This window comes from Chroicocephalus ridibundus, chromosome 16 (genome assembly GCF_963924245.1).
Source record: "Chroicocephalus ridibundus chromosome 16, bChrRid1.1, whole genome shotgun sequence".
Classification (NCBI taxonomy): Eukaryota; Metazoa; Chordata; class Aves; order Charadriiformes; family Laridae; genus Chroicocephalus; species Chroicocephalus ridibundus.
The window spans coordinates 4,666,538-4,691,049 of record NC_086299.1 but is presented as its reverse complement, the minus strand read 5'-3'; the positions used below and the strand labels follow the sequence as shown (position 1 = coordinate 4,691,049).

General features: G+C 55.7%; 1 protein-coding gene across 1 annotated transcript; it reads right to left on the bottom strand.

Annotated features, from left to right (window-relative positions):
• Nucleotides 1-514: 514 nt before the first annotated feature.
• On the bottom strand, nt 515-24,205 carry TMEM240 (transmembrane protein 240). Its single transcript, XM_063353771.1, has 4 exons — nt 24,022-24,205; nt 23,684-23,790; nt 11,688-11,896; nt 515-8,824 (listed from the first exon to the last, which is right to left on the bottom strand). Exons 1-4 carry the CDS (start codon nt 24,076-24,078, stop codon nt 8,676-8,678), a joined length of 522 nt encoding a protein of 173 aa, XP_063209841.1. The 5' UTR covers nt 24,079-24,205; the 3' UTR covers nt 515-8,675.
• Between the last annotated feature and the right edge of the window lie 307 nt (nt 24,206-24,512).

Below are 24,512 nucleotides of genomic sequence, written 5' to 3'. Positions count from 1 at the left end.
ACTGGACACTCACTGAGTGCCACCAGGCTGCTTTGCTCCTCATCTCTTCCTACCAAGCACCGACATCAGAGACTGGGTGCCTGGTGAAGGACAGGTACGGGTCACATCTTGCTTTGGGTCAACATGGTCAACCTGGGGCAGTGTTTCCTTGCTGGCTGGTTTTCCTTATCTTTCCCCTGTTTCCTTGAGGTAGCACAGCCTTACCGGATCTTGGTAATATCTTCTGATACGCGGCACCTCCTGGAATGAAGGTCTAGCAGCATTACCAGGCTACACGACATCATTATTATTATTATTATTATTATTATTATTATTATTATTATTGTTATTGTTGTTGTTGTTGTTGTTGTTATTATTATTATTATTATTTTTATTTTTGTAAGATGTTGAAAAGGGAGCGGCGCATGGGTAGCTCGGAGAAGTCCCCAGGCAGTCCTCCAGCTCTTGCTCTGTCTCTAATTGTTCTCACCTCAGCAGAAGTCGGATCATCTGTCTTTTTTGCTGGCCGTTTTTTGCCCCCAGACACAATTCGAGACGCCAGTGCCTGCAACTATGGCTCAGGTCCCTGGCAGCAGCTCCCTGCCGTGCTGCCTGGGTGGGTTTTCTTCCCTCTCTCTCCGGCCGCTGTGGGGTTTATTCTTGTTGTGGGGGTTTCTTTGCTTGGGTGTTGGGTTGGGTTTTGTTTTTTTTTATTTTATTGCTGCTCTGCTTTCACACAGTGTCTCCACCAAAGCCTCAGACGTGCCCAGACGCGTAGAACAACTCGTGCATCAGCGTCTTTGCGCAGAAGGGCTGAAGTCCCACTCGGTGTCAGACTTGCTGTGTTTGTGTGTGTGTGTGTGCGCGTGGTCCTGTTCCAGGAGAGAAAAGCAGAATGGAGACTGTTAAAGGGCTGGTTTGTGGCGGCAGATGTGGGTACTGAAACGTGCACATCTCTCCTTGTCCGTGCCAAAGCCGAGGTCTCCCGCACCCTGCCTTTCTCCCTTGCCCTCCCAGGCAATGGGCTCCTCTCTGGAGGCAGCTTCCACACAGAATTTGCTTTTAACAGTAAAATATTTGTCTCCTCCTTTTAAATCAGTTTTGGACCTTAGAGCCTTCCCCGTGTTCCCAGTGAGTGGGAGGCAAGCAGGGTAAAATCTGGGACGGCGTTCCCGCGATGTCGCGTAACCCGGGGGCAATGGCGCGGCGCTTCCTCACGCATGGGGGCCGGGCGCAGCGTGATTCCCCCCACCGTCCGAGCCGCGTCTGTGCCCGGTGGCGACAAACAAACCGTGTTTGTCGCGCTGGTGACCTGCCGGTCGGTGACCTGCCCCCGCGGAGCCTCCAGCCTCTCACCCCCCCACCCCGGAGTGTCACTCGCTTCAAAGGGTTGGAAAAAAAAACACTCAGATGCAAAACATGCAAAAAACTATTTTACTGACAAACAGCAAAGGACGGGGCTTAGTTCCAGGAGCTGAACTTGGTTATCTATTATACAAACATATTATTGAAAGGGAAGGAATGGCTGAAATACACTTCACTCGTTGACCCAAATAAAATCACAGTGTGCTTTTTTCTATTGCCTCCCCCGTCCCCGAGCTCCCTGCGGCCATCAGCTGCTCCCCTTGGCCTCAGCACCGCGTCCTCACCTCGGCCGCCGCAGAACGCAAGCCGTAGGTGACGTTTGCCTGTGCAAGTGTACTTAATAACAAAAAATTAGCCATTTATTGCTTTTCAACCACAGTAGAGATTATTCTATGATTAGACTCGGAGCAGAGTCTAATCTCGCTCTCTCTCTGTTAGTATCAACACGCGTTGTACCTCTTCCTGCCTGCGGCATGCAAAATTGGTTTGAGTGCAGGAAAAAAAAAAATAAAAATAAAAGACGGATTAACAATCAGGGAAAACAGCACTCCAGGTTTTGTTCTTGTGTTCTCACTGTAGAGCACTATTGGAAAAAAAAAATTCCTCCTGTACTGCGTGTGCTCTGTCCTGCGAGGGTTTCCACTGCCTTCGTCAGTGCGAGCTGAGGATGCTCCGCACGGCGCAGGGCTGAGCACCCCCCGCGTCGCCCCTCCGCGGGAATCCCGGGGCTCAGCTTGAAGAGGGGACTAAAACTACCACCCCCACCGGGAAAGAAAGGAGCGCGGATGAAGGGGAGGCGCTAGAGGAGAGGAACAGCCTTCATGCAGTGAACAGGTGATGGCACACGCGGATAGAAACACGCAGACGCGCGCTGACACACACGGATCTGGGACAGCATCCCGAGAGCCCAGCCGGGATGCAGCAAACGGCAGCCCAGGCTCACTGCAGAGCTGCTCCTCACCCCTGCCCACGCGATCCTTCTCCTCTGCCCCCCCTCTTTTGCCCCGACAGCCCACGTGCAGGGAGGTTGCAGGCCTGGCTTTTTTTTTTTTATATGTGTATTTTTTTTCCTCTGTAAGTTCACTCGCTGCTTTGTGCTCCCCTGGGCAACACCGTGAGCGGGGCTGGCCTAAGAGGGCATCCCATCTCCAGGCCATCCTAAGGTAGAACCAGCAGTCCCGCGTCCCAGCCTAACCGATAACGGGCCGTCCCCTGCTCTGCGTCCCGTTCCTGTCACTGAAACATTCAGCTGTTTCACCGGCGCATCCAGGTTGCAAAGCATTTGATCCGAATGTCTTTCTGCTTGTACTGGCTGCTCTAGTAATGGAAGTACTTCTTTTCTTTTCCATCCAGAGGTGCCCTGGGACCTTCTCTTGGCTACTTCTACCTTCGAAGCCTCCTGAATGCAGAAGGGGCCTTCATTGCCTCCGTGTTCACCACACACACGCTCTTCCTCAGCGCCACACTGAACATTAAACTGCTGTGAAGCTGTCTCGGAGTGAAATTAGAAATGAGCCTGAGGGTCCCTGTGTCATTTCTCACCTGCAAGCCTCCAGCCTTCACACAAGAGAAGGTGAAGGGTGACCGTCGCCCTCCCTTTCCCAGGGGAGCCGGTACATGTGAAGCGTTCCCTTCACAACGTGCCTTCTCCCGAGCTGGGGAATGACCTTGGATCAGGATTTCCCTCGCTGGTGCCCCCGGGGCTTTCTCCTGCCTGGGCTCACCTAGACCTTCTCCAAGGTAAGCAAAGGCTACTGATGTTCGCGTTGGCCCCGCCTGCTGCCATCTTGAAGCATCAGCTCTCAGTGTCTTGCAAAGCCTGGGCTTCAGCGCACCTGGCACCACTTGCATGGCGTTTTTGTTTTCACAGAATGGTGGGGGTTGGAAGGGACCTCTGGAGTTCATCTGGTCCCACCCCCTTGCTCAAGCGTGGCCACCTAGAGCAGGCTGCCCAAGACCGTGTCCAGGTGGCTTTTGACTGTCTCCAAGGATGGAGACTCCACAACTTCTCTGGCAACCTGTCCCGGCGCTCAGTCACCCTCACAGCAAAAAAGCGTTTCCTGATGTTCAAGCAGAACCTCCCGTGTTTCAGTTTGTGCCATTGCCTCTGGGCCTGTCACCGGGCACCGCTGCAAAGAGCCTGGCTCCATCTTCTTTGCACCCTTCCTTTGGGTATATCGATCCCCCTGAGCTTTCTCTTCTCTAGGCTGAACAGTCCCAGCTCTCTCAGCCTTTCCTCACAGGAGAGGTGCTCCAGTCCCTTCATCATCTTAGTGGCTCTTTGTAGTATCCCTTTTTATCAGGGATTCTCTTCTCCCAGCTGAGTGCAACTGGAAAATGAGGTAGAGAGTAGCAGTGGGAGTAACTAAAACCACCCCGCCATGCTGTGAATGCCTGGGACGTGCATTCTGGGCTCGCTTCTGGTCTTTTACTGTTTATCGGTAGGTGCTTTCAGCTACTTCAGCCAGGATGGGCCAGCTGACGTGTCCCTGGCTGGCTGACGGGCTAGCTGAGCCGTAAGAGGGCACGCTGGATGGATGGCTGCTATCACAGGAGACACCTTCTCAAACTGTTGCTCAAAGGGGAAGGGTCCTTCTCAGCGTGTCAGAGCCTCAGGCCAAGGAAGGCATGCATAGTACCTGGGTCTATTCTGGGCTGCACCTGAAATCCCACGAGTGGTGGCTTTGGGCTCTTTCCTCTCGTTCCTGAAGCGTATGAAGCTCTGGTGGCCCCTCCCTGGCACAGCACTTCCTACCCCTGCGGTGAATTTGGCCTCCTGGCACTTCTTCCTTCCTCGGGCCCTTCCTCTTGTGAGCCACCAAACGGGGTGGAACGACAGCTGCTAGACGGGAAGCACAGTGGAGGAGACAACCAGCCTGACCAGCCTGCTTTTGAACGCGTGGATCTCCCGAGAAGAACGAAGGTGGTAAGAATGGACAGAAGGTGGGCATGGGGGGGTTTAGCTTTACTCCACCCTTCACTGAGGGCCAAGGGGTTTATGCAGCAGTGATGGCAAGTAGCTGCTTGAATTTAAAAAGGAGCTACTGGTTGATCCAACGGGTGTCACCAGCCTCTGCTTGTCTCCCCCTGTCCTTCCACACCCCTCCTTTGCCGCAGCTCCCAGCCACCAGCACGCGGCCAAACCTGGGCTCCTCGCACCAAAAAAAAAAACCCGCGGGTGAATGTTTCCCTTGCCCGTCCCAGCTCTGGAGAATTGGCACGTACGGTTTTCAGCTCTGTCTCTGCTCTAAAAATAGCCCCTCCTGAGGAGGCACAAAATTCCCACCACACACACACACACACACACACAAACTCTCAAATTCTGCAGAAACCTCCCTCGGAGCATCTGGCGGCTGAGTGCTGAGATGGTGCCTGGTCCCCATCCCTGCTCCCTACAGACACAGCTGCCAGCTGGGACCTCTGTTCTCTTCCCCAGGCCCTGACCCATGTCTTGCCCAGCCCTGACTTTGTTGTGTCAACTCCCTGATGCCAAAAGTCACCTTCTCCCAACGGAACCCCTTTTCGTTTGGGGTTGTTGCTGGGTTTTGTTGTTTTGGTCTGTGGGGTTGTTGTTGGGGTTTTTTGGTGGTTTTTTTTTGTGTGAAGACTGGATCAGAGGCAAGAGAACAACAAACAAGTCAACACTAGTACATCTCAGACAATTAAACAAGGAGAGAACACCCCCAAAACCACACAAAAGCAAAACGAGCACATGCACAGGAGAAGAAGACAGTGCAACGGCAGACGTTACAGACGACGGAGCTGCGAGCGAGAGTAGCAACCTCACTGGGACAGAGGAACAAGAGACCACGACGTCAGGCGTTGTCGGGAAGGCTCACACCCCGAGCAGGATCAGCCGAGGGGACGGGGTGGGGACAGGGACTAGATGTCAAGCAGAGCGAGCGGGTGCTGCTTGGGGCAATGCAGTGCTGCGATGCTCGGACCACGGCTGCCTCTTTCACCTTCTGCTTCTCTTGGGGGGGTTGGGGGGGGTTTGTCATCTCGTTCCCCAAAGAGGAGGCATGGCAGACACTTGGCTGTTGGGAAGACCACTCATCTTTTGCACCCCACCTCAGGTTCAACGGCAGAGGGGACCTGGGCTGCTCCTCCGCAGGGAGCTCCCACCGCTTGGTGCGGGAGGTCAGGCAGCGCCAGCAACGGGCACCTTCTCGGCCCCGGGACGCAGGGTCGCATCTACAGCAGCTTCCTAGAAAAAGGCACCTCACGCCAGACCTTGTGTCTCCGTTAAGCTGGCTGTTGGAAATCAACCCCTGCACAGGAGATGCACCAGATCTCTTGGGTCAGGAGTAGGACCCGGCCTTACTGCGCGGGAAGGAACTGCGCCCCTTCTTTATTAAGGATGGGAATCAAAGGCCTGCTCCGTTCCCCAGGACTAATCCCAAAGGTTTAGCGTGTGCTGGGACAAACCTTGCTCTATGAGGGTACTTCTGGTTTCCTTGGATTTAAGACCAGTGAATTGCTCCCGGTGAATTTAATTGCACTGAGAGTATTTTTTGTTTTATTTTTTGACTGAGTGTAAACAAGAGAGAGGCTCACAAGGTAACAGCTGCAGACACAGCAGATTTTAAAAAAAAGTCTGTTCTTAAGCAATGGGAATATGTACCATGTAGGATTTTTTTTTCCCCCCTCTTCCAGAGCCTCATATTCTTCTGAAATTCTGGTGTGGATCAGACGTAATCAGCGTGAGCCCTCACGTCACTCTTTCCAGTTGTAGGTTTCGTATTTCATGATATTCAGCTAAGGTCTGTTGCTAGCGCAGAGCAGACCCCGACCTCCAATTCAGCCCGAGTTTAGGTCACTGCCTTAAGCCTCTCTTGGGAGAGGCTTCAAGTGGAAAGATTATTATTTAAAGTGCTTTTTTCCCCATAACTAGTTCCAGAGCCTCGGTATTTGTCCTTATCATGACGGAATTTTCTCCCCTGCAAAATGTTGTCCCACCTGGAGACACGTCCATGACATGAAACCTGTTTTATGATACAGACCCTATTCTTCGCTGTCGGTTAGGCATGTGCCACGACACAAAGGCAACCAGAAGAGCTGTTTGGCCAGCTCTCCCCTGGCGCTCTACGAGTAACGCTCCGTTGGAAGGAGCATCTTATGCCACTTGAGGAGGAGCCCACACGGTCAAACGCACAAAGCTCAGAGGGTGAGGGAGGTTGGAAAGCCGCGTGTCTTGGCAAGGAGCTGCTTAAGGAAAAGTCGTTCTGGAGATACTAACGTGTGGCTGCAGACATGACAACCACAGCAAGTCCTGAATGACAGACAGTCAAGCAGACAGACATACGTATAGACCGGGCAATTCTTTAGGCCCAGACAGAAACTGGGGCTCCAAGACAAGAGGCAGGAGGGAACAGCGAAGGTAGGAATGGCAGAGAAACGGGTACGGTTGGCTCTTGGCCAGCTTTGGGGCTTGTAAATAACTGAATTGATCCTGGGCATAGGAAACAATAAAAAAACAACCCGAGACACAGAAGCTGAAGCGGGGAGGAAATGAGCGGGGAGCCACGGTGTCCTTTTTCCTTCACACACATTGCAATCAAACAATAGGAGGCCATTGACAGTCAACAGCAGTTTCTCATGATGTTCATCATCCTTTTGTTCTGGATTTTTTCCCCATTTAAGCACAAGCCCACTCAATACAAAATGATGTATGAAGGAGAAATGATTGGGATTCAGGGCTACCGTCTTAAATCCTTGGGGCTAGCGTCTCCCTCCCCTATTCCTCTCAATAAAAACCTCTCTCTTCCCTCTGCAGGCACTGCTGACTGCTGCCCGGCATGTGCAAAAGGAACGCGGTCCGGACGGATTTGCTTCTCTCCCCCAGCAGAACACGACTGCTACAGGAACCAGGTACCCCTGCGCTGTCTAGGTGCACACAGACAACTCTGGAGTGGAGGAGGTCTCTGGATGTGGAGGTTGCTTTCAGACACTCAATAGCTACCTTGAAACCCACACCTAAGCTGCGACCAGGGGAATCATAGAATGGTTAGTGTTGGAAGGGACCTTAAAGGCCATCTAGGTCTTGGCAGGGACACCTTCCACCAGACCAGGTTGCTCAAAGCCCCATCCAACCTGGCCTTGAACACTTCGAGGGCTGGGAAGCAAAGGCAAAACCACACTAGAGCATCCTCGTACTTTGATCCAACCCATTATTGGGACATTTGACTCTGTAGGTGAGTTTGGCTTCAGGCCCACGTCTCTCTGTGTTCCTCAAGCCAAGCCCAGCCTGCTGCCCACGTGCTATTGCAGCTCGGAGCAGGAACGCAAGAAGATAGGTGGCTGGTCATGTGCAGGAAGAGTGAGGCCGTTAACAGGACCCTCTCGCTGCGTTGTCAGTGTTTCTGGGGTGGTATTAACCAGAGCCTCGGGCTCACCCTCTGAGAAGAAGGAGAGAGCAGCTCCTTTCCTCCCGGCAAGGGGTGGGTGGTGGTTATGCAGCAGAGGGGTAGGATCAGGGTGCAAATCACATCTAACACCGTTCAACTCAATACACTTCTCCCCGCACGTATGAGGAGCAACTCCTCTCTGGCATTAGTGAAGAACAGCAGCACTGGCATCGGCAAGGTACCACCAATATAAAAGTGGTGTAAACCAGGCAGCACCAGCCCCGTTACATGGAGACACCTCATCGTACTCTTCCCCTGGTACTAAGATTTCTTGGGTTGCTTAAGGCAGGTTTCAGTGTATAGCAACGCAAACAGCAACTCAGTTATATATTCCCAGGCCTTCCTTCCCCCACAGCAACTCCCCAAAACGTGAACCAATGCAAAAGGGACACTGTGCCGTCACAACCAGCTGGCAGCAGTCCCCATCCAAACCTGTGACCAGCCGAGCCGGTTTGGCAACGGAAAGAACAGAGCAGAGCAAAACCAAGCCAAAGGACCAAAGAAACGGGGGACTTGAGCTCTTGGATGAGAAACTCCACATCTTCTTCATGTTGTCCCACCTCCATACCCTTGGCCAACGTTCCCCGTAGGGTAGCTGGATGTGCAGGACAGCCGTAAATGCCAGGAAAAGGGGGCTGAAAGTATAATGCAAATCTCTTTTCTCTTTTTCGTTTGTCTGCTTTTTACATATATACACAAGTCTGACAATAAAATGTGGAACACAGTGCAATGTCTTGGCTGCGTAGCATCCAGGACTGGCTTAGTTGTGCATCGTGGTGTGCCACAGGGACACACGGGATGGATAAGTAAAATTGTGTCCTCGGCTGGCTTCCGTAGAGGAGCAAACAGGTAGCTGTTCCCCTGGAAGAAGAGCAAAGTCCTTTTTTAAAACCTCACTGCAGTCTCTGGAGGGGAAGGCATTCCTCAGAGGTGCCGTGGGCTTGGGTGCCCATTATGGTACAGCTTCTGTTTGATGTGCACCATGTTCCCAGTCGCCTCCTCGTACTGCCTGTGATGACGTTTTCTGAACTCCTTTAAGTTACAAAATTTTGGAATCCAAGACCAGGAGTTGTCTGGAAGGCAGAAAGGAGAAGGAAGATGAGACATTACAGGAAGGGTGAGCCCCGTGTTCTCCTGCCTTGCCTGGCCCTGGTCCTGGCCTGCCCCGCAGAAACCAGGCACCAGTTATGGCCTCGGCAAGGCCACCCTTGCGGCTTCCCTTCACTGCCGTTCAGTTTCATGAGAGCTTTGGGTCATTCCGCCCAAAAATACACATGACCCAACCCCGCAGAGGAGAATCTGAAAGTCCCAGAGAACAACCGAGTGTTATAAAGTTGAACTACTGCAAGTGGCATGAGGTGGTACGGGACTGCCCCGGCCAGGAAGCGCAACCTGATGCCTCAGTTTCCATAGAATATTTTCTATTTTAAGAAGTCTGTTCCATCAGGAAGGAGCTATAGGTTATTCTAATAGACCAAAATTCAAGCTGATGAGGCCACAACGTGACATTGAGTCATTGCTAAGTGGTACTCGTGTGTTTCAGACAGGGCTCTACATTCTGTAGCGGTTCAGGATTCTGTATTACCCCGGCCCCTCTCTCTCATCGTCACAGCCACCATTTCCTTCCTTAGAAGGAAATTTTAGCTTAGGTACCTGTACAACAAAGAAACAGGTATCCTTTCTGCTTATTGCCTTTAAAATGACTAGATTTGCACAGTTGGTTTGAATGAAGAGGAACTACCTAAAAGCTCAGTGTTCACTAGTTTGCTCCAGATTTTTCAGCCTGTCTTTAGTGAAACGTACTCAGCATAGCGCACTGGTTTCTCCTGGGACAGAACATGTAAAAACCTTTAGTGGAAAGAGCCACCATGCCCCATTGCATGGTATATATCCACTGGAGACCTCACCTACAGATTAGATGGGGAGGGCTTCCAGAGTCTCTTCTTCCATTGATTCGTGATGTACATTTGATGGTTGTTAACGGAGCTGGGAACAGTGCAAGCATCTGGGGAGCAACCAGCCTGGTTTAAGAACAGACCGGTCCCGTGTGGGGGGTGCAACACCACTAAAATGGCACTAAGAGCCAATGTCTCAGGCCGGAGGGGGGTGTCAGCCTTCTGCATCGTGACAGGGGCACTGATGGTGGGGTTGCTAAGGGAAGAAGAAGATAGGTGCAAAGTAATCCTGCATATCCTGTAGCGACAGGACGAGGGGCAATGGTTTAAACTAGAGCAGGGCAGGTTTAGACGAGACATTAGGAAGAAGTTCTTCACACTGAGGGTGGTGAGACACTGGCCCAGGTTGCCCAGAGAGGTGGGGGAGGCCCCATCCCTGGAGACATTCAAGGCCAGGCTGGAGGAGGCTCTGAGCAACCTGATCTAGTTACAGATGTCCCTGCTGACTGCAGGGGGGTTGGACAAGATGGCCTTTAGAGGTCCCTTCCAACCCAACACGTTCTATGATTCTATGATTCATTTTCTGAGAAGATGTATCTGCACAGTAATATTGCACCATTGGCCAACCCCTTCTTAAAGCCTTAGAATATGTATACACAGGGAGAAAAAAAAAAAAAAAGAAAGAAAAAACTTCTTTTGACTTAAATACTAAATTAATTACTAGCATTGCCCTTTATTACTAAAAATAAAACTCCATGCAGTATCCATTCACCAGAAGGGAGGTTAGATGGCGGTACCATATCTGTAGCTTCCAGCCCCGTAACGAAAAGCAGCAGCTCTGAAGACCAGTCTTGCTGTACCGGCTCTGGCATCTCCCCCAGGGAGAGCCCTCGCCAGCCCTGCTGACTCCAGGAGCACTGGTGAGCTCACAGCCGCAGGTGGTCTGATCAAAAACAGGTGTTATGGCCTCAAGATTGGCTCGGTACCTTAGAGCTCACCGGGAACTCTGACAATCAGCCTTCTGCTTGGGAAACGACGGCAGCACAGCCGCGAGACAGTCCTCATTCGGAAACCGTTCAAGCAGGCTGCTAGGGATTTGGGAAGACTAATGAGAAATTAATATCGTTTTGATCTGAGTTTTTGGAAAGCGATAGTCCACTACCCTAATTAGAATTTCTTACAGGTTTGCAGATAAATCTTCCTCTTGCTCGCTCGCCTTTTCCTCTGAGTTGTAATTTAACAGACACCATCAGTCACAGTCAGAGACTGAGATTTGTAGGGACGCCGTTATGGAATTTCAGGTCATTCACTATTTTAATAGTTTTTCTGTCTTTATTCCCCCTCCAACAATTAAAGACAGGGATGTCCATGCTGAGAGAGCAAAGGGGGCAGAGAGGGCCTCTGAAGGGGAGTCTGTTGGTCATTCTCAGGATGTTAGTCCAGGATGCTGAGATCCAAAGACTAATTAGTATGGGTAACGCTCTTCCCTGGGGAGGGGGGTGATGTCACTACTGAAAAAAAAAATAAATTGGCACATCTGGAAGAACAATGAGGATGGGGAAACCTCAGCTGGTGCGTCCCTGACACCACACAGACGTGTCTGTCATCGCCATCACGTTGTCGCAAGTTTATACAAGCAACAAGAGGCTGCGCTCCGTAAGCACGGGCCTGGCTGCAAATCACACGCGCAGAAAAATCCGGATTTCAGGGAAGTTTCGTCTGGCCCGAAAAAAAAAAAACATTCTGCCCGCGTGTGCAGACATACAGCCACCATCGGCCAGCCTGCCTGCGTGTAAACACGTTGCTTTCCACCAAACACCCCTTTGCACCAACACGTGCCTTAAACACTTCCCGAAGCAGAGGCTGGGACGCTCGGCTGCCTCTTTCCACCTAAACCTTCCTGCTGACGTAAAGAGGGCTGGGATACGGCTGGCCAGGCCAAATCCGCACGGAGCGAACCCTGCGGGAGTGCTGACCTCCTTCCTCTCCCCCAGGGCAAGGGATGGAGGAAAGAGAAGGGACCCCGCGAGGCTGCACTTACCATACCGTCGGCTGGTTCTCCAGGCTCGCACTGCATAGTGGAGAACCCCATCCATCCACACCAGAAACCAGCTTATACAAAAGCCCAGCAAAAGTCCCAGCATCAGATCAATCTCTTGCTTGGTTACATTGTCAGTCACAAAGTAATTCTCCGAGGAGTCCACCACTGACTGATCCCCGTCATACGGAATGACATAATGGACATGATGCCTGTTGCAGGGAACAGAAACAGGGAAAAGCATCAGTGGAGCAGAGCAGAGTACGGTTTTTCCATGCAGCGCCTGCTCTTGTGGCTAGGGGCTGGTTTGACACCATTCCTTTGAGTTTCTACCAACATCCCTGGGAGCAGAAGTGCCATCTTGGCTTTTTGCGCTCGTGGCAGCAGAGGAATGGGCAGAGAGCGAGGCAGGGAAGCATAGAAACCTGAACCCATGCCTGGGATTCGTGTCGCATTCCTGACACCGGCTCTCTGTGCCTACGGTCATCATCTGTAAATGGAAGATAACGTTAAGGACAGCGTGAGGCCGGCGTGGTCACCCCCCAGAGATGTAAAGGGCGCTGCTGCGTCCGTGTTCGCAGGCAGAGGTCAATAACACTTTGCTCCCGTGCGTACGCACAGGGAGAGGGCAGCTGTGCAGCCCTGCCAGCGCCGTCGCAACCGTCTGCCTCACAGGAGCCCGAGGAGTCCTCTGCGACGCAGCACTGCCCGCCCTGGCAGCTCCATGGCGCTGTGCTGCTCCGCGTCCCATCTCTCAGAGCAAAGCGAGAGTAGTCCCTTCCACGTATCAGAGCAGAGCGAGTTTACAGCCATGGAGGAAGTGCTTGAATTCATCCGCAGACAGCAGATGGCAGAGACCCTGCAGCGCATCGCTCCTGGAAAAGCCACCCAAGCTCTAAGACCGTCTCAGGTTCTCTTACTGCGGGAGCGGGGTGCTTTGGGATGGGGGGGTCTCCCTCACCCTCCCCAGGAACAGGCAGCAATTACTGCCTGTGGCAGAGAGCAAGAACTCTCTCCTGGCACAGGAGCAGCCAGCAAACCTCCCCGTAGTGCCCCGAGTTCTGCCGGGGGTGACGCTGCAGCTGAACATCACCGTGAGCTCTGGCAGCACTGGGGCTTGGGAAGGTCTCCTGGCCTGACCCTGCTGGGTGCAGGATCTGCCAGCACCCTGCCTCCCATCCCATCCCATCCCATCCCATCCCATCCCGTCCCGTCCCGTCCCGTCCCATCCCATCCCATCCTTCATCACTTGCTGGAGACATGGGCCTTGCATTGTGGCCGGTCTCCAACAAAAAAAAAAAGCCATCAGGTCAGTGCTGTCCCCAGAGAGCAGAGCGCAGAAGCGCGGCAGATGTCCTGCCCGGGCATCCGGCAGGGAGGGCCACTGTGCCACAGGCTGCTGGTGTCCTTAGGGGGACAGCAGGGACCCTGGAGCTTTCAGAGACTTCTGTCTCTCTCGGGGGTTCTGGAGAGGCTGGCCCCACGCCTCACGTCTGAACGGCGACTGCGTTCGTTTGTGCAATGAGATGATGGAGACCAAGCTTGGGATGATGCCGGACTGCTTGGAAGACCCCGGTTAACTGGGGAAAAGCAGGGAAATGGCAGGGGTGGAGCGAGGGAGTTGTAGAGCAGAAAAAAATAAGGCCGGTCTGTGGGGGCTGAACGGGAGGGGACCCGCTGTGACAGGCGAGCTGAGCGTGTGGGAAAGGAGGATCCCAGATGACAGGGGATGCGGGATGCAAAGCAAAACTGGAAGCAAGCGGCTCTGGAGCCTCTGCATCTGCTTTAAATGGCTCTTAACCTTCCCTGAGAGCAGGCAGGAGCCATGAGGCTGCCCGGGCTCAGCGCTCAGCCATCCTGCCTCCCCACGCGGCCTGACTTAGAGGCAGGCACTGCCCTCACTGCTGCCAGGGAGCCCAGGAACGGCCGTCCAGCCGCGGCGAGGGGTGCGGAGCCGCCCCAGGTGCCTTGCATCAGGCCACCACAGCAGTTCACAGCGCAGACATGTCACCGGTGCTCCCAGCTCCAGGCCAGGGCTCCCCCCAGCATTGCCCACCGCCACCCCCAGCAGCACCACCTACCCTCACGTCCCCTCCTGCATCCATGGGCCCAGCCCCGCCGCCACACGCCGGAGAGGAGGAGGAGGAGGATACCGAGGAGGATATCGCTGGAGGCCTCTGAATATGCATGAGGTGCAGGTTGCTCAATAATCATGCCTGAGAAACGTCCAAATATTTACACAAACAAACCTCCACTCAAAGGAACCTACTGAAAACAGCCCTAATCTCAGCAATGACTTAATGGAGGCCACCTGCACCACAGGCACCGGCTCCCGGCACATCAAGGCACGTAGGGCTGGTGTACAACCTGGCGCCATGGCATGGGGGCGTGGAAAAGGCTGTGGGGATGGGAAGCCCATCTCGCCATGCTCCTGCTGTCTGGTTCCACTCCCCAGCTGCACCCAGCAAAGGACCCAGTACCAGGGACCAGACTGGGGCAGCAGGAGAAAGGGGATGCATCCAGGCCAGCTCTGATGGCAGCTCAAAGCAGCCTCGGAAGCTAAGGGCAGGCCCTGCTCGTGCCTCCTCGTGCTGGTTGGCTTGTACCCAGAGGTATTTTCCTCCATTTGGCTAGGGAAAATCCAGGGGGAAGAGGGTGTGAGAGGGAAGGCTCCCAAAAAGGGAGCTCTTATTCATGAATGGGAGAGCTCCCGTTAATTTCAGGAGCACATTAACTTACTCCCTTTTGCTTCTTGCAGTACAGAAACAGCCTAAGGGCTGCGTCCACAAACGCCTCCAGAAACCCAGACTCCATGAAATGATCAAGCGCTTGAGTCCCTCGGCAGGAGCTGGGATGTATCTCCACTGCACCGCTGGGTCACGACCCACAGGGCTACCTAAAGCCACTCCATGCAGAGCATCGCTAACACGCAGCCATCTCTGGGGTTGAGAGAAGCGGAAATTCCCACACACACCAAGGACAGACCCATTCCTGGGACGGGAGCACAGACCTCTCGCCACACATGAGGTGGCTTTCACGGAGGGTCTCAGCCCTGTGCCAGAGGAGAGTCCTGAGTCCTCTCCTCCCGGTGCCACGCTCCCCCAGCGCTCAGGAGCAGGGATGTGCCCGCAGGAATCACGTATGTGCACACACACACGTGGAGCACGGCCAGCACCGCAGTAACACGGGACACGGCACTCTCCTCACGTGCTTTGACATGAGGGTTCTTCCTACCACGCTGTCTGGTGTCGTCACAGCTCTGGTTCTCTGCATGCAGGGCACTGAGGAAGGGACACAGTCACCTCTTCCCTGCCTTGTCCCTCTCCTCGGAGCAGGCTGACTCTGCACTCTGCAGTGGGATCTCCTCCAGCTCTCCTACCTTCCTTTGGTCACCACTCCCTTTGGTCTTACCTTGGGGGCAGCAGTAAGGGCCTGACACTCCTTTTGTGTTTGCAGCTCCCTTTCCATATGGAGGGGACTGTCCCCAAAGCCCAGTGACTTCAGAGTCCAGGCTCAGAGGTGAAGTCCCTGTTTCTGCCTTGTAGCTTGCATAAAATCACAGAATGGCGGAGGTTGAAAGGGACCTCTGGAGGTCGCCTGGTCCCCCCCTGCTCGAGCAGGGCCACCCAGAGCCAGTTGCCCAGGACCACGTTCAGACGGCATTTAGATGTCGCCAAGGACAGAGACCACAACCTCTCCCAGCAACCTGCCCCAGCGCTCAGTCACCCTCCCAGTGAAAAAGCATTTCCTGATGTTCAAGCAGAACCTCCCGTGTTTCAGTGTGTGCCATTGCCTCTGGGCCTGTCACCGGGCACCGCTGCAAAGAACCTGGCTCTGCTTTCTTCACACCCTCCCTTATGTATTTACGTGCATTGATAACAACCCCCTGAGCCTTCTCTTCTCCAGGCTCCGCAGCACGATGACGCTGGGTCTGTAGGTCATTTAGATCCAGAGGCTGCGGATGGAGCGAGGCGGACACGAAGACGACATAACCAGCTCTGGGCTGCCACTGGCATTGGCCACAACTGTTTTCAACACACGCTCTCTAATGTGACTGCACCGACGCCCCTGCATCCCCAAGGAGCCGCCAGGGGCTTCTCACACGGGCCACGGAGGGAGGAAGCTCCAGGAAAGGATGGCTGGTTGACCCTTTCTCACTGTCCATGTGTGGGCTGGGCACACGAAGTCACCACTGGCTTCCAGCATTCCCTAAGGGCGGATTCAGTCCCGACAGTACCCCTGTGCCAGCCCTTTGCCTGGACAGCCTGGAGTGCTGTGGGACAGCCATGCCCGGGGGAGAAAGGAGTCGGTCTTGTGTACGCTGAGCCACCAAGAAGCCCAAAGGCGATTCATGGGAGGCAAAATTCAACAAAGAGCAAAAACTTTGACGTGTCTGGATTCAGCAACTTAACTTTCCAAGCATCTGAAATCAATGTTAGACGCCACGTGCAAATATCCTTAAAAGAAAACCCTTTTGTCACTAAAGCACCCCAGGCAAGCACTGGAGGGCCTGCGCCGCTACCTTCCAGGCAGCTTTGGGGAACCCTGAGTTACTGGCGCAGGGCTACACAGTGGGCATGCCGGTGCCAGGTTTCCACTCTGCAGAGTTTTCTGGAAAGGGTTTAGCAAGGCTCAGGGAAGACGAATTTTCTCTGCTAGTGCAACAGTTGGGAGATCTGGGCTGCTGCGTTTTGGCTTAACGGGACTGAGTGGTGCCGCTGAGATGGGGAGCAGGACAGGGACAGACCCTCAGAAGTTTTCTGTTGCAGCTCAAGCCCTCGGGGATGTCACAGGAGTGATTCGCAGACACAGGCACATCAGCACAGCACGTTATTAATAGTGTGCAAAGGTCCAGGGTCCCCGCCGCATATCAAGGGAATTGGAAACTGGAACGTGGCCTGGATGGCTCTGGGGGCTGGATCCAGTGAGGGAATGGATCACCTCTAAGCTGAGCATGATGTGGGTGCAGCAAGTCACCACCACCTCCAGGGCAGTGCTCCTCCAGGGAGGGCAGGCGGTGCTGGAGACCAGGCTCTGGGAGGGCAGTTTTGGAAACGTGGACGTCGAGGGGCTGACACAACCCTCCAGACGGTGCCTGTTTCACCAACCAAAGAGCTTTGAGAAGGAGAAGAGATGAAAATCTCCTCCGGCCTCGCGTGACCTCAGCCAGAGGAATGACGTGGGTGTGAGGACTCAGGGGTTCACAGCACCCTCAGCTGCGCGAGAGCTGTCACTAAGTGGTCCTCAAAAGGGAAAACCATGTCCTGAGCACCTTCCTTTACAAGACAAAGCTGTACCAAATAACCTGAGCGCCAGTCCCCGGGCAGTTCAAGCTGGGACCAGTTGTCACAACAGATCCAGGACAAATGGTGCCTACTAGGTTAATCGTGCGCCACCTCCCTTCGTGCCCGCCGCCTCCCCTTCAGCCATGCCCACCCTTGATGTGGTGGACCTTCCACGGGAAGCAGATGCCATTGTAGGCACAGAACTGTAACCGGCCTTCAGGCCAGGAACACCCTCAAAAGCAGGAGGGTCTGGTGATGGCCAACGACTGCTCTCCTGAGGCAAGTGAGGCAAGTTTGCCGCTCCGTCCCCAGCAAGACGGCACCCGGCTCAGGTGGGAAACTGAAGCTGCTGGACAAAGCCCAGCGCTTGTGTCTGTGCCCGTGCGCTTGAGCTGTAGCGTCCCTGCCCCCTTTCCCAGACTCTGTGGCAAAGGGGGAAGACATCCTCCCCTCCCTGCCGGGGCTGGAGCACAGCCTCGGCCAGCGCGGCTGGGACGTTTCCCTCCGGAGCTGCCCAAAGCGCTATTGTCCCTTCCAGTGACCTTGCGCGTGTGCTGGCTGCTGCAGCCAAAGCACAGCACGGGAGCCTTTAAAAAAGCGCCACCGATCCGTTGTTTTAAATGCAAAGAGCCCGTCCTCTGTCTCTCCGCTTCCCACGTCCCCCCTCCCTCCGTTGGGGATGCCGGCACCATGATGCTCCGGCTGGGCCTGGCTCCCCCCTGGGCAGGCGTCACTCTCAGTCGGTCACCAACATGTCACATCTCCTGGGCTCACGCGTCAGCTGTCACAACCTGGCTGGACTGACCCACTCCCCACCTCCGGCTGCAGCAGGATTTGGGGGAACGTGGCTCCTCCTGCCCTGCCCAGGGGCTGCGAGCGGAGATGGAGGGAAGCAAAGAGCATCCCTGTTCCACACCCCTCTCTGACCTTGCAGCTGCTCCCCAAAGGTGCCGACCAGCCCCGCGCCTCTCGGGGCCTGCAGACCCGCGTGGATGGCACCATTGGGCAGGTGGAAACATCTCCCCGGGACCCTTCGCACCCTTAACAGCGTCCAGAAGCCCCAGAAAAGGCTTGGTGGTCTCCAGCAGCAGGCGATGAGCACTCCCAGCCTCCCAGCACACCCACAGAGGATCTGGGCATGGAGAGGTTTCACGACTTTTCCAGAGTGGCTGGGAAAGGAGGAAACAGAGCAAAAATGTACTTTCTGTGTATCCCCCGACAGCAGTAGCCCGGGACAAGCACTGGCCTGTCCCTCCTCTGAGCGTGGAGGGCAGCGTTTGGCCCCTGACGGGCAGAGCCCAGCGAGCACCATTGTTCAGACCCAAGCTGTCAACGAGACAACGCTGCTCCAGCCCCACCGACCATCCTCCCCGGTCACCGGTGCTGCCAGTGACCCCAGCACCGGGGCAGAGCCCCCGCCAGCAGCCACCTCACACATTTCCACCCTGTGCCCAGCCCGGGAGGAAGCCCATTGCCCTGCAGGGTCTCCACCACACACCAGAGGCTCAGGAGAGGTCCAGCATAGCCCTGCCCTGAGGCTCTCCCTCCTGGATCCCAGCCTAGGGCTGAAGTATCCCTCAGAGGGGAAGAGCTGACGTGAGGGTTGGCCAAGCCCCCAGCTCTGCTGCAGGGTCTTGGCATCCAGGTAAGGCTGACTCCCCTCTCAGACCTTTCTCACCCCGCTCACGGGGAGAGACTTTGCCCGGGAGGGACAGACTCACCCAAGGTCACTCAGAAGGTCAGTGGCAAGGAGAATACGTGCCAGAGCTCCTGAGGTCCCTGTCCTTCCCCAGAGAGGGACCTTCCAAGCCCCCCAGGCTGTTTTGACGGGTCTTTGCTCCATGCAGGTGTCATCTGTTCTCTCCAACTCACCCTGCCTCCACGGACGGACGCCCTTTGGTGTTTTTCCTTTGCATGACATCACCCAGCTCCTGATCTGCTGCCAGCTCCCTGCTTCCAGAGAGGACCCTTTACTGGCTGGGACAGAGACAGCGGGACTGGGGCAGTGCCACACGTCTGCAGTCCTCCACAGCCCTGCTCTCTCCTGGGAATAGCTACATCCCAAGGAGGCAGGACCTCCTGCACGCAAGCAGGCCCCAACACAGTGGTTTGGACAGCCTGAATATCTCCACATGCTGAGGACAGAGAGTGCCGGGCTCCCCCGGGGATCTGCTCCAGCAGGCACATTCCTGCATGGCATCAACAGGAGCCAGCAGGAGTGTAAATGTGGCTGTCACCCCTTCTTCCTCCAGCGAGAAGGCAGATGTTAAGAGAGGAACGTGTCCCTGTCTCTGTGCAGGCTCAGTACCAGCACCAGCTGCCAGCGTCCCTGTCTCTCTGCTGGTGCCCTCCCTCCATGCACCATCGCTACACCAGCTTCCCTTCCCCAGCAACTGGCAGGACCGTTTTCCCACTGCGCAGCTGTAAGATGCACCTCGAACGGTCACAGGGGGTCTGGCAGCTTCGCCCTGCCTGGCTCCAGCGCTGCCGGTAGGAAAGCTGTGGGAAAGCACCAGCCCAGCCTAAGAGCGACGGCCCACCTGCGCGGAGGAGAACGTCTGCTCCCCCGCCCCCGCAGCCCAAAGGACCACCCGGCGCAGCTCCCAGAGCGGCACCGCTCCGGTGGCCAAGGCGCTGCCCAGCCCAGGCTCACCCGAACTGGGAAGGGCGGCTCGGTGGACGTTGCCAACTTCACAGACTGCAAATAGGCGCCCGCCTTCACCACCTGCATCTTTGCGCCGCTCCAGACCGCGTTGCCTCCCAGCACCTCGCAGCCAGCCCCTTCATCCCTGAAAACCTGGCACAAGCGCGGCCTCCGCAAGCACCTTTTCGGTTCTCCCGTGCGCGGCGAGAGGCCGCAACTCCCTTCTGACATCCCAGACCCGAAAATCGCCCGCCAGGGCCCAGCGCAGCAAGGTCACTCTTGCCTCGGCAAACTGCTACCTTGCTTCTGGCAAACGGTGACGAGCAGCAGGTTCAGCCCCAAACAGCCCCGGCGACCCTGACCCCCCCCGGGATGTGCAGAGCGAGGGCGGAGATCAGCCCCACCAGCACCAAGAGCTCAGCATCCAGCACTGAAGACGGGGCTGGCTTTCCTCCCCAGGTGTCCTCACCCCAGCGGCTCTCCCCAGTCACTGCTCACGCACCCGGCGCTTGGGAAGAGGGGGGGAAAAAACCCCAAAGTACAGCCCCCAGCTGCGGGAAATGAGGCAAAGGTTGGCAGAGGGCATTTCAGGAAGAAGCGGGCAGGGTGCCACAAGCTGGCCCTCCCTTTCGCTTGTCCTGGGACCTTCTTGCCAGGGTCAGTCCCCCGTGGAGAGGGGAACGGGCAGAGAGCCCAGGGAAAGATACATCGCCGCCCATGGGGAGAGACCCCAGGCACAGCCTCCGTGCAACACAAAGAGCCCTTTGGGGAGCCAGCAGGACCGTCTGCGCTGCTGGCCGTGCACCCCGGGGCTCCAGTGACCCCAGAGCCACCAAAAGATGGGCAGAGCCTGGGGCACCCCTGGCTTTGGCTCCCACTGCTCCCTGCCAGCCTCCCACCAGAGACCGGCTCCAGAGGGGGACTCGCCGGGTCCCCGCCGCCCCTCCCCGGGGGCAGAAAGCGTGGACAGAAACAAGTGAGGAGACGGAGCTGGAAACACGGCCAGGCCCCATCCCGCTGCCAAGGGAGCGGAGATCCGGGTGCAGACGCACTAACGGCACACGTCTGCCTTTGGTCCCCCACCGGCTGTGGACCCAGCCAGGAGCCGAGCGCCCAGGGCTGCCTCCAGCCTTCCCAGTCTCCCGGCTGGAAAGGGCACTCCAGCATCACACAGGGACAGGGACAGCCAAGGGGTGACGCCTGGGCTTTTCCCCTGGCGCCTTGCAGGGATGAGGTGGGACACAGAGGCCTGGGAAGGGCAGAGCACGGAGCCCCAGATGCCCTGGCACGCCTGGCCTCAGCTGGTACCTGGGACACACGGAGTCAGCCCTGGCTGTCCACTGCCACCACCAGCAAGGTGACAGCTGCCAGCCCCTCACACTGCCACAGGCCCGGTGCAGGTTCTGATTCCTTCTAGCGAGGACATCCATCCCGCTGTACACGGGGTGCCCAAGGCCAGGACCTGGGGTGCTTGGACATGGTAGACCATTCCTGGAGAAGGGATCCACTCCGATACCCTGAGGAAGATACAACCGGGACAGGAGAGTGGGAGGAAAACATCTCTGAATGACTTTGCTGGTGTGACTGACGCCGCAACGTAGGCTAGGGCAGGAGGGAAGAACAGTAATCGCAGCAGCTCAGCCCATTGCACCACACGACTCTTCATTTATTCCAATTCCTCCTTCCCTTCCCTTTCCGCAACATTTACTCATGTTCCCCATTCCTCCCCGCAACACACCGAACTGCAGCCAGTTCCCTCCTCCAAGGACTCCCTTTGGTTATCGGCAAATCGGGAGTCGTCCTGTATCGATCCCCGTTACCACCGTTCACAACATGCTCCGGGACGCCCCCTTGCCCGGCGCAAGGCAGATGCCTTACGGCTCATGCCATGAGCGCCGAAGGCCTCACTCGGAGCACCTGGACAGCTGGCAAAAAGGACAAGGCACGTCCAGTGTCGTCTGCCTTCGGAATCAGAGGACTCAGACCCCCGGCATCCGGGCAGCAGGTCAGAGCTCGGAGGGAGCAGGTGAGGGTCGCAGGCCAAACCGTAGCAGGAGGCCACACAAAGCCCCCCGGCACAGGGATGCTTTGTGCGAGTGTCTCCCGCACCAGCGCGTGAGCAGGGTGAAAGCGATGCCCGCGCGCGACAGGGGCCCATGCGCAGGAGCGGAGCCCGGGATGCTATTTCTGTTGGCGAGAGCCGTTGCTTCTACACACCTAAGGCAACTGGTAAACTCCCGCGTTTCGCCTCCGCGCAGATCCACGCCTGACAGTCTGGAAGCTGTTTTGTGCACTTTCTAAGAAATGACCTAACTACGTCTGGGGAGAGTGCCATGGCTAATTTATCTGCCTCAACAGCTTCTCTGCAGGCACAGAGGTAGAGGAGGGAGGAATGCCCCTGCCACCTTCCCAGCCCTGGGCAGAAGGGACACTTTGCCAACGCCACCAGTGAGACCCGGCGCTCCTCAGTCGCTCCAGACCATGTTAAAGTCTATCACCAGCAGCCAGTTTTCACCACCACTGAACACAGCTGTGACAGGCAAAAAGAAAAATTGGTTGAAGAGGCAGAGGAAAACTCTTAAACTAGTGAAAGAAGGGTAACTAGTGAAACTAGTGAAGAAGACTCCAAAAAAATTACCTAAGAAAAAGCCAGTCCCTGCCAAAAAAAAAGCCTGTGGCTATTTCTTGTCCACAGTCTTCCCAATTGACCTTAACACGGAGGTGCCCAAGGAGCCGGGTATTTCGGGTGTGCTTACCAGGTCACCCAGGGCCTGGCCGCATTTGGCCCTAGAGGTGCTGCTTATTCGCTGTTCTGCCACAGGAGCCTGAGGAGGAACCGTGGGGAGAAAGGTAACGATCACCTTCGGTGAACGAAGCCCAGTGGAAGGGCAAAGCTGGTTCCCTTCATTAAGCTACGCACATCCCGGTTTCAGCTCAGCTTCCACACCAGGGACACCAGAGGGATGTGACGCCTGGGAGACGCGATGCAGCGGGTCCCAGGGGCAGCTCAAAGAGGAGTGAAGCTCAGTCTAGATGTTGGCGGTGGCAGGGGAGGGCTCCCCAGCACGTCCTTTGCCTGGCACAGCCTCACGCTGCTTTACTCCCCCGCCCCAGACAACAAACTCTCCATCAGGCAGCGAGAACCAGGCGCAGGAGGGGAACGAGGCCTCCGGGAGCACAGGAGAAGGATCACCGACAGCAGTCCCGAAGAGGAAAGAGAGCTTCACACACACCCCCCCCCTAAAAAAAAACTCAGCCCCAGGCTCTGACACCACGAGCAGCCAAAGCCGTGACAAGCCGAGCGCCTCCGCGGTTCCGCACGGCACAAGGAGTGCTGTGTTTAGGAGAATTAAACGTTGCCACACAGCCATGGAGAGAGGTGAGTATTTGTCCAGTCATAAACTTGTACGCAGCAAAGGCATTCCTGCTGGCACAGAACACCCGCCCCCCGATGCTCTCAGCTTCCTAAACCCTCCCCAAAAGCAGAGAGCGGCTCCCTCGGCACACTCTGCCCAGCACCGTCGCCACCTCAGGAGAGAAGCCACGGAGAATTAAAAGCTGATCAGAGATCACAAAGCCTCAAAGTGACACCGTCCTAGACAGCAACGCTCCTTCCTGGCCACGGATCCCCTCGGTCCTCCAAACCCCCTTCCGTTTGAGCCAAACAACCACCAACCGCAACACCCGGACCACAAACGCACCGAGAAACATCACAGCCCAGCGACGACAAAGGCAAAATGACAAGCGTTCAAATCAAAGTTACTCACTTTCCCGGGGCTCGCGGATGCATATACCCAAGCATGCACACAAAGGAAAATGGACTTCCAGGCCCACAGAAAACTCTTCTTCCGGAAAAATGGGGAAAAAAAAAAAAAAAACCAACCCTGTGTTGATGCAGGAGCTGCTGAGGAAGGTGATACACAGCCAGAATGCAAAAATGGTAGCCCAGCCAGCAGCACCCTGCCGCCGGCCACCACCTGGCTGTGCCTCGCCAATGAGATGAGGTGGGAAGGGGCTGGGGGGGGGGGGACGGGGGACAGGTGAGAGAGATCTTGCGCAGGTAAACTTACCTCCCACAGTTGCAGTGACAAACTCGGTCTTCCCCTCTCAGATGCGGTAAGATGTAATTGTGAAATCTGTCCAACAACGCATTCATGTCCATCAAGCAAGCTATTGCCTGTAAGAGCCCATAACCAAGGCATCTGGTCAACTCTGGATGATGGAATAAAACATTGACTCTAGTTTGATTGCCAAAGACTGAAGCAGTCAGAAAGAAAATAATCTTCGGTGCTTAATGGGGCACACGCACATGCACACACACGCACACACACGGAGGTGCACAGGCGAAGGGACGGTGCGGGAAGGTGGGGGGGGGGGGTGGAGGATGGAAATAAGCAAAATCTCTTACCATAACGATAGAGGCGCCCAGGATCATGAAAATCATGGTGTTTGCATTCATGGACATCAATAGGGAATTGCCAGCGGTCGGGTCCGTCCGCCCCCAGCCCGCGGGGAGCCGGCGGCGGCCGCGCTATTCCGCAGAGCTGGGCCCGGGGCGCATCGCGCTGGGCGCCCGCAGGCTGCGGGGGGCGGCGGGGGGCGGCGGGGGGGGGGGGGGCCCTCCCCCGCACCCGCGCTCCCCCGGGCCGGGGATGCCGCGGGCTCCCTCGCACTGCCCCCTTTTTTTTTTTTTTTTTTCCTTTTTTTTTAATTATTATTTTAATTATTTTTCTAGGACAAATCTGACAGGTAAAAAAAAAAAGATAAAAAAAAATAAAATAAAATAATAAAAAATATCTCTCTCTCTCTCTCTCTCTGTCTTCCCTTCCCCCGGCCTCAGCCGAGGGAGGTGCGCCACGTCTCCGGGAGCGGGCACACACCGCCACAAGCACAGCCCTT